The sequence below is a fragment of the Anabrus simplex genome, chromosome 8, assembly GCF_040414725.1.
Source record: "Anabrus simplex isolate iqAnaSimp1 chromosome 8, ASM4041472v1, whole genome shotgun sequence".
Taxonomy (NCBI): domain Eukaryota; kingdom Metazoa; phylum Arthropoda; class Insecta; order Orthoptera; family Tettigoniidae; genus Anabrus; species Anabrus simplex.
Genome location: NC_090272.1, coordinates 97,341,366 through 97,356,181, shown reverse-complemented (window position 1 = coordinate 97,356,181; position 14,816 = coordinate 97,341,366). Strand labels below are relative to the sequence as shown.

The 14,816-nt window shown below is 39.5% G+C and overlaps 1 protein-coding gene across 1 annotated transcript in view; it reads right to left on the bottom strand.

Annotated features, from left to right (window-relative positions):
• LOC136879165 (RYamide receptor) overlaps positions 1-14,816 on the bottom strand; it is a 258,716-nt gene that overhangs the window by 152,673 nt on the left and 91,227 nt on the right. The window contains exon 3 of the mRNA XM_067152925.2: positions 1,066-1,179. Coding sequence (XP_067009026.2) covers positions 1,066-1,179 — 114 coding nt within the window. The remainder of the gene's footprint in view (positions 1-1,065; positions 1,180-14,816) is intronic.

The following is a 14,816-nucleotide window of genomic DNA, read 5'->3' as shown; positions in this document are numbered from 1 at the left end:
CTGTACGGAGTACTGCTAAGTTCGAGTATGTACAGTACAGTAGCGGTTCGAGACATTTTACTCTGGCAGAGATGTGCCACGATCTCTTTCCCCTCCCCAATCGACTCTGGTTTCACTGAGCAGCACCACGATACTTTTAGAATAATAATAATAATAATAATAATAATAATAATAATAATAATAATAATAATAATAATAATAATAATAATCCGATTACATTGGCTGATTAGAAATCTTCTCGCACTACAACATTAATTAATTAATTAACTACAATGGCAGTTGTGCACACACATTAATTAGTGCACACACATTAATTAGAGGCTAACAGCTAATGTAATCCCGACTATTATGGCACCGCACTGTTTCACTAATCACAACTGATAACAACATTCATGAAAACAAATAAACAGTGCACTCCCGAATTTCTATCTCCTTGCTCAAATTTCAAAGCATGACAACGTATTTAACAATTTTGACCACCCTACAAATAGTGCCGTCACGTTACGGTTATATTTTGAATCTTTATTTTAGCTTCTTTATTGAACTGAATTGTTTAAATAGTCTGTATAATGGAATTCATTGTTTTGTAAAATGTTTTGGAATTAATATTAAGACGTGGGAGAAAAGGTTTAGGTACATTATGAAGTGGTTGGCAATGTTGCTGAGGGCTCCGCCTTTCAGCGCTTACACCCGCCTGCACTCTTCTTATCTCTGACAAGCCCATATCGTCCTTCCAGGCTCCTCACGCACCCCACATACTTGCAAAATCTGGGGACCTACTAGGAGCTCTGCTGCCACAAGCCTTTGCCATTTTCTTGAAAACAGAAAAGCAAGATGTTTACAGCCGAAATAATAAAGATAACTGAATATCACACTTCATAATTTCGTCTTCGCTACATTTGTCCATTTCTTTATGTAATCATTTACAGAGTGAAATAACGTTAAATGTTTTTGAAAAGGTGGCAGGACGGCACCCGAAAGCCCTTCATCCACGAACCGCCACTGGTACAGTATTAGGGCCTGCTGTATAAATATTGCCTTGTAAAATGCCAATATGGTTCTTACCGATCAAGTCCGATGGCTGCTAGAGTGTACACCGACACGATGACGGAAACATGTTGCATCACAAGGACTACTGTGCAGAAAGATGGATGGAAAATCCATCTACCGAGCAGAAATCTGTCAACAAAGAGGAGAATAATCATTATCATTTGACACGTGTAAGCATAGGTTTGACAAGCGTGAAAATAGTGTATCACATTAAAATGTACAGTCCTTAACCTACTTTTGGTACCAAAGATGTGTTTAAGTGAATAATAATAATAATCGGATGGCCTCGTCTACCGTGTTCAGACATTTTAATTTGGCGCCCACAGGATGTCTGCTCGTCAATTTTGACTACGGGTTGTTTCTAAGCCTACTAGATGGCAAAGTAAACCAAACCTCCCTTCGGCTGCTATGGCTGAGTTTATACATTATTTTTTTGGTTTTCTTTCACCAGGCTGAGTGGCTCAGACAGTTGAGGCGCTGGCCTTCTGACCCTAACTTGGCAGGTTATATCCTGGCTCAGTCCGATGGCATTTGAAGGTGCTCAAATACCTCAGCCTCGTGTCGGTAGATTTACTGTCACGTAAAAGAACTCTTGCGGGACTACATTCCGGCACCCCAGCGTCTCCAAAAACCGTAAAAGTAGTTAGTGGGACGTCAAGCCTATAACATTATTGATAAAAATGAAATGGAGTATGGCTTTTAGTGCCGGGAGTGTCCGAGGACATGTTCGGCTCGCCAAATGCAGGTCTTTTGATTTGATACCTGTAGGCGACCTGCGCTTCGTGATGAGGATGAAATTATGATGAAGACGACACATACACCCAGCCCCAGTGCCGACGAAATTAACCAATTATGGTTTAAATTCCCGACCCTGCCTGGAATCGAACCCAGGACCCCTGTGACCAAAGGCCAGCACACTAACCATTTAGCCATGGAGATGGACAATGGCATTATTATTTCTTTCGGGTAAATACCAAATGTGTCACCAGAGATCTTTTACATGCCGACATCGTACAACATGGAGTGTCGAATGGACATTTTTCCGCCCTTTAAAAATCCGACTACGTCTGCAGGATTTGAACCCGTTATCTTTGGATCCGGAGGCCGACACTCTACCATAGTCCATAGAAACAGCTATGAGAATGATAAACAATGTTTTACGGCGAAAGTGCCTCAATTTTGTCCCGCAAGATTTTTCGTAAGTGCCGATAAAATTACCGACGTGGGGCTGACGTATTTCAGCGCCTTCAAATACCACCGGACCGAGCCAGGAAAGAAACCTGCCAACTTGTGCTCAGAAAACTAGTGCCTTAACCGTCTGAGCCACTCAGCCCGGTTTTCAAGTTAATATACATAGTTTTCACGATCGCACTGTGCTTGATATAAACATTCAACCAAACACACACCTATGGGACCCGAACCCATAATATTCCGTTTTAGCGTCGGACGCTCTACCAATTGAGCTATGCGAGCCTAAGTCATATTTCTTACTTTGGAATTCATATATTTCGAGACGTAACAATTGAATACTACATATTGGTGTCCAGCCCCATGGCTAAATGGTTAGCGTGCTGGCCTTTGCCACAGGGGTCCGGGGTTCGATTCCAGGCAGGGTCGGGAATTTTAACCTAAATTGGTTAATTTCGCTGGCACGGGGGCTGGGTGTATGTGTCGTCTTCATCATCATTTCATCCTCATCATGACGCGCAGGTCGCCTACGGGAGTCAAATCGAAAGACCTGCATCTGGCGAGCCGAACTTGTCCTCGGACACTCCCGCCACTAAAAGCCATACGCCATTTCATTCCATTACTACATATTGGTATCGATACTGGGCAATTCTGTGCAGATGAACGAAATAGTACGCTACTGAGGCAAATAGGACATCATAGTTACAAATACTGTGATAACATTCATGTTAGTATTAAAAATAAATAAAACATGGTTATCATGAATCAACACTGTACCGAATACCGCTAAACTAAGCATTACTCTATACATATCGTTTAGTAGTATGCTATGTTTGTAGAGAAATAGAGTAAAATACAGGAAATACTTGTACGGACTCCGATAATCCTAACTTTGCTTTATCCGAACAAGAAGATATGAAAACTTACAAAAGATTGTTGGAAGTGAATAATCATAGTCTATTTGTTATATAGTTCCGTGTCGATAAGGAGTTTTTTGCAATTGTTGTGGATGCACAGTACGGACAGTTTCCTTTAACCTGTTGGATCAAAGACATCGCGTTCTTTACAATGTACAAAGAAGTACTACACTAAAATTTAACTTGTTATCACTACGTCCCTTAATAAGTCCTCTTCTAGACAAAAACAGAATAAAACGTTTTCAATACTGGAAAAATTAAATGTAATAGCGAAAATTGGAAAGCGTGAATTCATGTCTAATACTTGTGCAGACTTCAGAATCGCAAACCAGTTATATCCGACATTACGGCCGTGAACATTTGTGCTGAAGCGCAACGTGCGAAGAGAAAAATAATAGCCGTTGAAGTGGGAAAGGTAGTAAGTGCTAAAAGCAGTTACTACGTTCTATGTGAAAAGAGACTGGTTCTGAGCAGGAGCGATCCAATGCGAACATTTTCAAGCTGTTCGAATTACCTATGGAATATGTACTTCCTCGGTGGCGTTCGCCTTGGTTCTTACTGCCTTCTGCAGAAAAAAATCATTCTTTGGCACTTAGCACCTTTCCCATGTCAACGCCCGAGAAGCGAAAGGGAACGTTCGCTGCACAAACCCTGGATAATGCGATGTGTAAGTAGTTTACACAACCACTTTCGACTAGATCGTCTGTCAGAAGAACTAAAATTCAAGCTACCTTGGAAAGACTGGAAGATCACTTAGGAATGGACAATTTAGCACGTTCAGGTTGGCTTTTAATGTTTCCAAGACGCCATGGCAATAATCAATGAATGTTTTTAAACCTATGCCCTTTAGTTACACCATTCCCAGAGTAAAATGTGGACAATATTTGACGCCGTGTATCATTGTATCTGTATGCGCTGTTAATGATGATGATTTATTTATTTATTTATTTATTTATTTATTTATTTATTTATTTATTTATTTATTTATTTATTTATTTATTTATTTATTTATTTATTTATTTATTTATTTATTTATTTATTTCAAGTGACGAAGTTAGGGCGCACGGCTCTCTCTTACACTTAACACTTAATGATGAGGTTTGTTGTTTAAAAGGGCCTAACACCTAGGTCATCGGGACCTAATGGTACGAGGTGCAAAGAAATGAAAATTAAAACTTCAAAATGTGTCCATTGACTAGAATTTAAAACGAATGATAATGAAAACATGTTCATGAAACCAAAACAGTCAGTGTATCCAATTCACAATGCCTTAGTTACTGGGATGATGCTTATTATCTAAAGGGATCAAAATCGAATCACCGGCCTCTCACAATGGTACTAATCACTGGTAAAGCAGAACCACGGTGTTCCTCCTATAGTGGTACTAACCACAGATAACGCAGTCTCATGGTCTTTCTTGTATGGTGGTACCAATCATAAGTAATGCAGACCCATGGTGTGTCACACATAATGGCACCACTCACTGGTAACCTAGGTTCATAGTGTTCCTCACGTAAGGGTACTACTCACAAGCAACGCAGATCCATGGTGTTCCTCACATTCTGGGACTAATCACAGAGGCCGACTTTATATGAGGTGTTCCTCACATAGGGGTACTAAGCACAGGCCAGATATTTCATGGTGTTGCTCACATGGTTGTACTCATCATAAGTAATGCAGACCCATGATAAGTCACACACAATGGCACCACTCACAGGTAACATAGATCCATGGTGTTCCTCACATAAGGGTACTACTCACAATCAACGCAGATCCATGCTATTCCTCACATAAGGGTACTACTCACAATCAACGCAGATCCAGGGTGTTCCTCACATAAGGGTACTACTCACAAGCAACGCAGGTCCATGGTGTTCCTCACATCGTGGGACTAATCACAGGCCACGTATACTCATGGTATTGCTCGCATACTAGTACTAATCATAGGCAATGTAGACCCACGGTGAATCACACATTATGGTACCACCCACAAGCAACGCAAATCCATGGTATTCCTCACATAGTGCTACTAATCACGGGCGGTGCACAAACCCGTGGTGTTCGTCACATTGTGGTGCTAATCACACTTCACGGGCAACGCAGACCCGTGGTGTTTCTTATATAGTGGTGCTACTGGTAGGTAACGCAGAGCCATTCTGAACACAGTAGAACAACCCATTCGAGCGTCCGCGCCACGGTGGAATGTACACGATGGTACTAATCACTGGCAACGCCCAGATACCTTGTGTGCCGCACATAATGGCACTGCTTCTAGGTAACGTAGCTCCATGGTGTTCCTCACGTAATGGCACTAATCACAAGTAGTCTCCTGGTTATGATTTCACCATCCCTTGATCGCCCCTTCTAGTCGCATCTTACGACAGACAGGGGATATCGTAGGTGTATTTTTCGTCTGCGTCCCTCACCCACACGGGGTTGTATGTGCTGTTGAAATTGAATTTAGCATGCTTGCAGAGAGCATATTAATCTTAGTGATATTCGTTTCTAAACACTTGAAAATACAGTCAAAACTTTTAACGACGTATTGAACACAGCAGCGAAATCTAACGTTTCCGCCTAGGTCCTATATAAGTAGTATAAAAATCGCATAGTACGACATCACTTATTACGACATACCGTATAAAACGTAAAATAGGCTTGTGTACACAGTTTTAAGAACACATTTCTTTTCGAACCGAGAGCCTTCTACAAGTGGCACACCAACTTGATTGAAGGAATAAAGAAAGAACGTAACACGAGACAAGAGTTATTAAACAATATCAAGGCAAGAAGAAGATACAACAGATAAATCTCGTTCCGTACTCGTTCGAGTTAATTGCCTTCAAAATTTATTTCATTTCCAACTTTGAAGACTCTAATTGACGTATTTCTTCTAGCCAGACACCTTGCCTCGCCTATTCTGCAGACAGATCACCAATACAGACTTTATAAACTCATTACGACTGGTAATTTATATCTGAACTTCTAACAACTACGTCAACAAGCCGAGCTCGTCTTGAGTTTCTACACATGATATATGGAGACCGACTTTCTCTCTGTTCATTTTAAAATTCCGGTCTGTTCTTGGGCGGGTGGTGTCACGATTTGAAATTCCTAGGACGTCTGCAAATTATCGGCAAGCTCTCTCTAATTTTGCTTGGCCGAATGTGATGGATTGGTTGTTTGATTGCTAGTTGTTTTACGTCGTACCGACACAGATAGGTCTTACGGCGACGATGGGACAGGAAAGGGCTAGGAGTGGGAAGGAAGCGGCCGTGGCCTTAATTAAGGTACAGCCCCAGCATTTGCCTGGTGTGAAAATGGGAAACCACGGAAAACCATTTTCAGGGCAGCCGACAGTGGGGTTCGAACCTACTATCTCCCGAATATTGGATACTGGCCGCACTTGAGCGACTGCACCTATCGAGCTCGGTGATTGTTCGATTGATTAGATTTTCAGAATTAATTTTCCTTTCTATAATCTTTGAATAGGATTTTCGATGACAAATTTGAAAAGTTCTTCTTTTTAATGAATTGTGTTGTGTCGTACCGATACAGACAGGTCTTGTGGCGACGATGGGATGAGAAAGCGCAAGGAATGGGAAAGAAGCAATTGTGGCCAGAATTAAGGTACAGCTCGTAATTCCTGTAGTGAACATAGGAAATCACGAAAAACCATCTTCAGGGCTGCCCACAGTGGGGCTCGAACCCAAAATCCCGCAAATGCAAGTTCACAGATACGTGACGGACACCACGTAGTTAACTCGCTTGGTCATCTGAAGAGTAATAGAGAGAGTCCACATCCATGTCGATATGTTGTTATTTTCAACGGTTCTGAGAATTCCCCGAATTAATTTAACTTTGGACTTGATTTCCGTTAGTGTCTTTTTTATGACAGCAGCGATTTCAGCTCTAAACCTTGTTATTTTATCATTATTGTTGTTGTTATTATTCGTTTAGTGCAACTGGGAGGTACATTAAGTAAATTATTTCTGAAAGTGTTTGTTTATACTGCAAATTATTTTAACAGGGATGGCTTCCATTATACATAATTCAAAACACGATTCGCGAAACGTAACAGGTAATTTGATGTTCACGCTTCTCGATTTATTTCGTGATTTCAAAGCACTCCATAGCCAAGACCGTTCGAGACACAATTGATCAATTTTCATTGTTTCTACATCATTCCTCACATATTACTTTATATTTTGTTGACATATCATTACTGTACGTACTGTGTACACATCAGAAGAAAAGTTCCTCTCAGTCTCTCAGTCCCACACCAAAAATACAACACTTATTATTTTTTAAGTTTTAACTTATTATGTTAATTAATCTCTACTTCTGCAGCCTAAAACTTAAAGATATGACATGTTTAGAAAATACAGAAAAAAGACCGGCTTGTGCGACTATCGCCTACAGTATAAGAAAATGTCGTTAGTGCCTGGAGTGTCCGAGGGCATGTTCTGCTCGCCAAGTGCAGGTCTTTTGATTTGAGGCAACCTGCACGTCGTGATAAGGATGAAATGAAGATGAAGACAACACATACACCCAGCCCCTGTGCCAGCGGAATTAACCAATGACGGTTAAAATTCCCAACCCTGTCGGGAGTCGAACCGGCATCCCTGTGGCCAAATGACAGAACGCCAACCATTTAGCCACAGAGCCGGACACCATCGCCTTCGCAGTCGTTATAACCGGTTACGACTTTAATTTGTTTATCAAAGGATGATTAAGATGTTAGTCATAAACTGTATATTCAATTTTTAAAACACATGAAAATATTTTCTTAAATAATAACTGAAATCGAAATAATTGCGTTTAAAAATAATAATGACGATTATTTTAGGTAACTCAGTAATAATATGTCATTGTTTTCAATAAATTCTGCATATAAATTTGTTTAAAAACTTTAAAATATTGTTTCCTAATTATTATTTTTTTGCTAGGGGCTTTACGTCGCACCGACACAGATAGGTCTTATGGCGACGATTGTTTCCTAATTAAAGGATTAATTAAATGTTTAATAGTTAGAAATGCCATATGTTTAGAAAATGTCTACTTCGATAATTGTGCCCGATGATATGACGGAAGCTCGGTTTCTTGGATGAGTTGTCCACTTAGAGTTCTTCGGCTCAGAGGGTCCATGGTTCGATTCACAAGCTGATTTAAGCTTGATTTGGTTCATTCCTGCAACTCTCGGCGGTTCTACTTAATATTCCTTTTCATTTACATTGTTGTATCCACAAGGACGTCAATTGTGTACGCTGTTTTATTTACAAGTTATTTACAGATATTTTAGAAACACGCACTAATAAACTGCCATCTTGAAACAAAACACTACAACGAAGAATAAGAAGAAGACCGGAGACTACAATACTTGCATATCAACCAACCTTCCACCGTAACAAATTCACGTACTCGATTAACGACGTGCAGTCATAACTCTCACTAAAACAATTCAACTCTATCCTCAAGACTGCCTCTTTATATACGTTGCCTGGCCAGGTTTCTAGAAGAATATGACACAATATGTTTTCCCGTAATTTAGAGAGTCTCCAATAGCCTATTTACAATGTAGGGAATTTTATACACAATTCCAGTCGCACATTGCATTGTTCTGGACTTATTACAGTGTGTTGCACAACGTTGCATTTGGATTATAATCATATATACAAGTAAAAGTAAAGTATATACTACCAATTACGTGTTTTTACATTAAATAAACGCATACTAGTGAACATACAGCAGATGTTTCATGACATAACCCCACAAATAATACGATCATGATTTATATCAAACTAAATTTTTACATAATTACGAAAATTCTAATACTATTACTAACACATGTAAACAACTTCATAGCCTCGCCTCACAAACAAAAATAATAATAGTAAATATTTCCATTATTCACGCATGGATTAGAGAATCGTTTCCAAGTTATACTAGTCCATTACAAATGCATCAACATACAACACATAACTTTACGAACTACCACCGGACCTCCATATCCTGTTCAAACCCAGTGTCCACATGTGAGGACAATTATTCTCTGACTATGAATTAAATTTGAATTTCCAAATAATTTTATTCAGATTATGTTCGCAAAGCTTTTCTTCATGACCTATCTATCGGGCAAGTTGCCCGCTCAGTTAAAAGCGCGCAGTTCTGAGCTTGCATCCGGGAGATAGTGGGTTCGAACCCCACTATTGGCAGCCCTGAAGATGGTTTTCCGTGATTTACCATTTTCACACTAGTCGTTACACCTTAATTAAGGCCACGGTCACTTCCTTCCCATTTGTAGCCCTTTACTATCCCATCGTCGCCGTAAGACCTACCTGTGTCGGTACGACGTAAAGCAAAATTGTAAAAATAAAATAAATTACATGCTCTAACTCATCATCAATGTTCGATAACCAGTTTGGAGCCCTTTGAACTGGGCTGAAAAGAGAGCATCAACAATGTCCTCGGCATTTTCTGGTGTAGATTATGTATATGAAGAACGGAGTCACAGAAAATTACAGCATTTCGTAGAAAAAAATATCTTTTTCTTGCTATTTGCTTTACGTCGCACTGACACAGATAGATTTTATGGCGTGGAGTGAGAAGGAAGCAGCCGTGGCCGTAATTAAGACTCAGCCCCAGCATTTGCCTGGTGTGAAAATGGGAAACCACGGAAAACCATCCTCAGGGCTGCCAACAGTGGGGTTCGAACCCACTATCTCCCGAATGCAAACTCGTAGCTGCGCGACCCTAACCGCACGGCCAACTCGCCCGGTAGGAAAAATAAATACTGTCGTAAAACGGATGAAACTCACCTCTTGAATAACGTACTGGCTCATTATAGTTCGTAGTACAAATAAAGTACTGGAACGTAAATTTTGATTCAACATTCCATGGAAATTCTTTGCGTAAAAGGATGACACCAGGCATAAGCTCTAAGAAGACTGCTCTGTCGTCCAAGTTAAGAAAATTACATTTTTCTGTGTGGTATTTTAAAATGAGCCTCGGTAAACATGTTATTTACGAGTTCAATGTAGGATCAGATCTGGAGCCTTTTGGCAAAGATGATGATGAACGGTATTTTCATATATCTTGAAACATTTCTATGATTATGAATTTGTCCACAGACCGTATATCGACATTATAACAAATGGTGCACAGCTATTGCCTATATTTGTGTACAAGTTTAATAGAGAATTATTTCTGTACAGATGCAAACGAGAACTACAGGTGGACATAACGGAAGTGTTGGAACTCCTGAAAGTGATATTTACTGTATTTGTTCATATACGTGAGTTTTGGGTCTGAAGAGGATATAAGAATAGGCCGTTAAATAGGACTTATTCCACATGCGATGCCGGAAACAAGTTACTGGGAAAAGTCAAGGACAAGAAAAAGATTAAGCATTCTCAATGGCGAGGATGGGACAACATAATGATCACCAGATGAACACCCCCTGAACCAGGCTCGTTGCTTGTTTTCTTAACTTGCCAACTCCTCTTCACTCCAGTAAGTCGCCAATGAGCAGCTATCTCCAGAAGATGCTAACAATTTTGTTTGTGTCTTACGTTGATCTCTCTATCTTTGTTAGCATTAACTGTTATGGACCAGTTCGGCTTTAGGACAGGGATGGGAACAAGAGAAGCCATCTTAGCTCTCTGAACAATATCAGAAACGAAGTTTGAGATGAATAGGAACACCTACATAGCGTTTTCAAAAAATGAAAGGGCTTTCGATAACGTGAGGTGGGACAAACTGTTTAAAATTCTTAAATCTACAGGTTTGGACTGGAAAAACAGGAGGCTGATACTGCGATTATATGAAGGACAGACCAAGATGGTAGATATGGAGGAAGTATCCAGACAGCAACAGTCAGGCAGTGTGTAAGGCAGGGCTGTTCTCTCTCATCGTGCATGTTTAATGTATTCATTAAAGAAGCATATATAAGTTTAAGGCAAATACCAAAGAAGTAAAATTAAATGGGCTCCATATTAAATGCATTCGATCTGCATATCGTCCTTGCCGGGGAAAAACCTCCTATGTGAAATATTTTTGCTTAGAACCTTGGCCGGTAAGATTCTTTCATCTAAGACGCAATATTGTGTGAATATTATCAAGGCATTCTCGCTCTTCATAATGTATACGCTGCGGGTCAGTATCTCTACAAATATATTATCACATAGGAGGTTTTGTCCCGGCAACGACGATATGACGTAGCAGACTCCGAGAAAAAGTTATCTAAAATGCTGAATGTATTTTCATCAGCATTGCCAGATTCAACCTTAAATTTTAATGTTAAGAGGAGGGAGGTATTAGTTGTAAGTAAACATCCTGAACGAATTCACACCAACATCAAGCTTACTGATAAGACAGTGGAACAAGTCACCAGTTTCCCTTATCTAAGAAGCTTGATCACCAGTGACAAGAGGTGCAGCAAAGAGATCAAAAGGCGAATAGCGCTTGCCAAACAGGCGTTTAGTAATAAGGTAAATCTTTTAATCGGTGCAAATTTAGGTTTGGGAATTAAGAAGAAATTTGTTATTTCCTTTGTATGAAGTGTGATACAGTATTGTATGGCTGTAAATCCTGGACAATCAGAGATCAGGATTGGAAACGACTGGAAGCGTTTGAGATGTGGGTCTGGAGACGAATGATTCGGATTAAATGGATTGATAAAAGAACAAACAAAAGCGTTCTGCAAGAAATTCAAGGGAAAAGAGAACTACCACACCTTGCGACATAATACCTTTCATACCAAACTGCCGGAAGGAAAAATCACGAGGAAGAAAGGCGGAGGACGACCGAGGAAACAATTCCTTCAAGACTTGCCACAGAATCTTCATTATGGTTTCTCTTACAAAATGAAACGAGGAGCTGAGGATAGAAAACGTTGGTTGCATAGACAAGGCATTGCCTTTAAACACTGATGATGATGATGATGACTAATGGCTATCAGTCTGATAAGATTCCCGTCATCCTTTTACTCATTTTAAAGATAATGGAACGACACTTCGAAATTTGTTTCCTGTACTAAAAGTGTTTAATGAAGTTATTGATTCATTTGATCGAAAAGAGGTGTGAATTACTATTCTATTCTGAACAGATACGAATGGCTCAGAAAACTATGTACAACGATTATTAAATAAAGGATGGCAGAGTTTATGTGTGTAAATCCTTGGCAATTAAATATATTCTTGAATATCGATATCTAAAGCATTTACAGAGGTAGAGAACCTCAGTTTTGTTGGAACACACCTTCCTCCCTCCCCCCTCCCCCAAACAGGAATAAAAGACGACATTTGATATGAAAGCCGTGAACTTAGAGAGCATTATTAACCTTTCAGAACAGATGGTATTCAATTATTCAATAACCGGCCTGAACTGCCTGCGAGAGAAACCTGAACAAGGTGTTTAAATGTTGAGTGTCCAACTGAAACATGTACGTTAAACTCTTCTAACTCTGCTAAAGTTGGGTGCATTTGGATTATTCTTTCATTTGGCAACATACATAACAACTCAATTAGGTGACATAATTAATCGTCCTTAACAGGCTGCACGACCAAATAAATGAATATGACGTCATTGCGCCTGCGAAATCCACTATGTGATAATACTGACCCGCAGCACATATTTCATTCAGGGCTAAAATTCTTTAAAAATATTCGCAGAATCTCACCGGCCAAAGTTTTAAGCTGAAATATTTCGTATAGTAGTCTTTGCATGAGGAACAACGATAAATATTCTATAATATAAATGCCTGGAGTATTTATAACAAAATTAGTCAGAAAAATCTTCGGGTATTCACTTACGTGGAACAGATATGGTGCAGGGCGACCAAGTGTCATTTTGTACGTAGGACATCTATACTTTGTAATATATTTTCTGACTGTCCTACTTCACTGCTACAGAGTCGTACTTTTGTTACCCACATAGCTTCGAGTTTCCTTCTTCAGTCTTATTGACAATTGCGTATGTGCTAATGTACATGCTGTGCCCTTATTAGGTTAGGCGAAAACGTGAGATGGAATCAAGGCGTACTGGATTGAGGTTGCATGATATCAAGCATAACTAACAAAGGGAGTTTATTAACATATCGCACCGGTACACTCATACACAACCGTTCATTCACTCCTGTACAATAAATATATAAATATTCAACTTCCCATGTCAAATTAGCAACTACTTTATATAATAATATATTTTATTGCAGCCAATGGCGAAAATATATTTACATGAATATACAGCATTAATCATCACTGCAGAAGGCTATCATCGAATCATTGAATAGACTCATTAATCAAATAGTTATCACTTCCATTTGGATACATAGCAAAAATTGAGAGTTATTCCAAAAAGTTAATAAATTCTAAATTAACCATATCTCGTAATTTCACTGTTCATTCATTAGTCTGATAGCTAAAATTAACGATAGTAAATAAATTCCACACTTACATATTTTACTCGTAGGATTACGAATTACCATTAATCACTGTAATTACATTTTCCCACTGTAATATCATTTCTCTTACACATGTAATGGTCTAACCTCATCGCCGATATCTACGAGGAATGGAAAAACGCCGCACGCACATAACCTTCATCTTCTTAGCTACTCACGTCCGCTGTGGACAGCCAATTAACTGCTCTCTATTGTCAGCTGATACCCCGATGGCATCACACTGCCCAACTGTTTCAACTGGCGCAGGTTCTCGTAATACTTAAAATTATTCCAGAAAGTGCTTGTCCCTCCTCTCATTATTTCTCCCCCTCCGCACTATCGTATATAACCGCGGCTTCGCTCATATCCAACTGAGATGGACTTCAAGCCTGTGTAGAGGGTGGAACGAGGATTGTTTTCATTCTCCCTTATGGAGCTGTGTCACATAATTTTCTTCTTCCTGCTCCGGTATCATGCACTTAGACTTGAGGTATGACTAACATTTTTAGTTACTTCTAAAAATCTGGCAGTTGAGCAGTTTGATTTATCTAAATACTAATGGGGGAGCATGCCATTTCGAATCTAAGACTTTTTTCTTCACCGGTCTACGCATGATAAATAAGAATGGATAAGGTTTCAAGCTTTCTGAGGTGTGCGTGTTTCATTTCCATTGCTTTAGGAGTCCTCTTCATTACTATGCATGAACTGTGGTTTTGGTCCATTTTTCACCATTCGAGGTTAAGTAAGACTGTCGTTGAACAGACATGTCTAATAATTGGAACTTCCGCTAACCTACTGGAAATCGCTAATATTTATTCCTACATGTCGATAGACTGTCAGTGGATGCAGTTCTCTGTTATATTTAAACTTTAGAACTTTACATTAAGAAGATAAGTTTGAAACCTTCCCCTCAAGTTAACTGCCTGGAGCTACTACATGGAGATGTCTGCCATTACCTTGAGTTGTTGGGCCTTCCGACGACGACAATGTAAGTCGCTATGTGCCTCCTTCCATGTTCGAAGTCTTCATGTGTGTAATCAACGAACTTCATCTTTGAAATGTTCTATGGACATTTCCGCTAGTAACGTTTGATCTCCTTTTTCCGGCTTGATGTTTGAAATTATGTAAAGTGTTGTGGCTATTTTCAGGTTAGTTTGCCGTTAGGCCTGTTTCCCTTCTTTCTCTTTTTCTTATTTGTCCTTTCTATTTGATGTATGTGC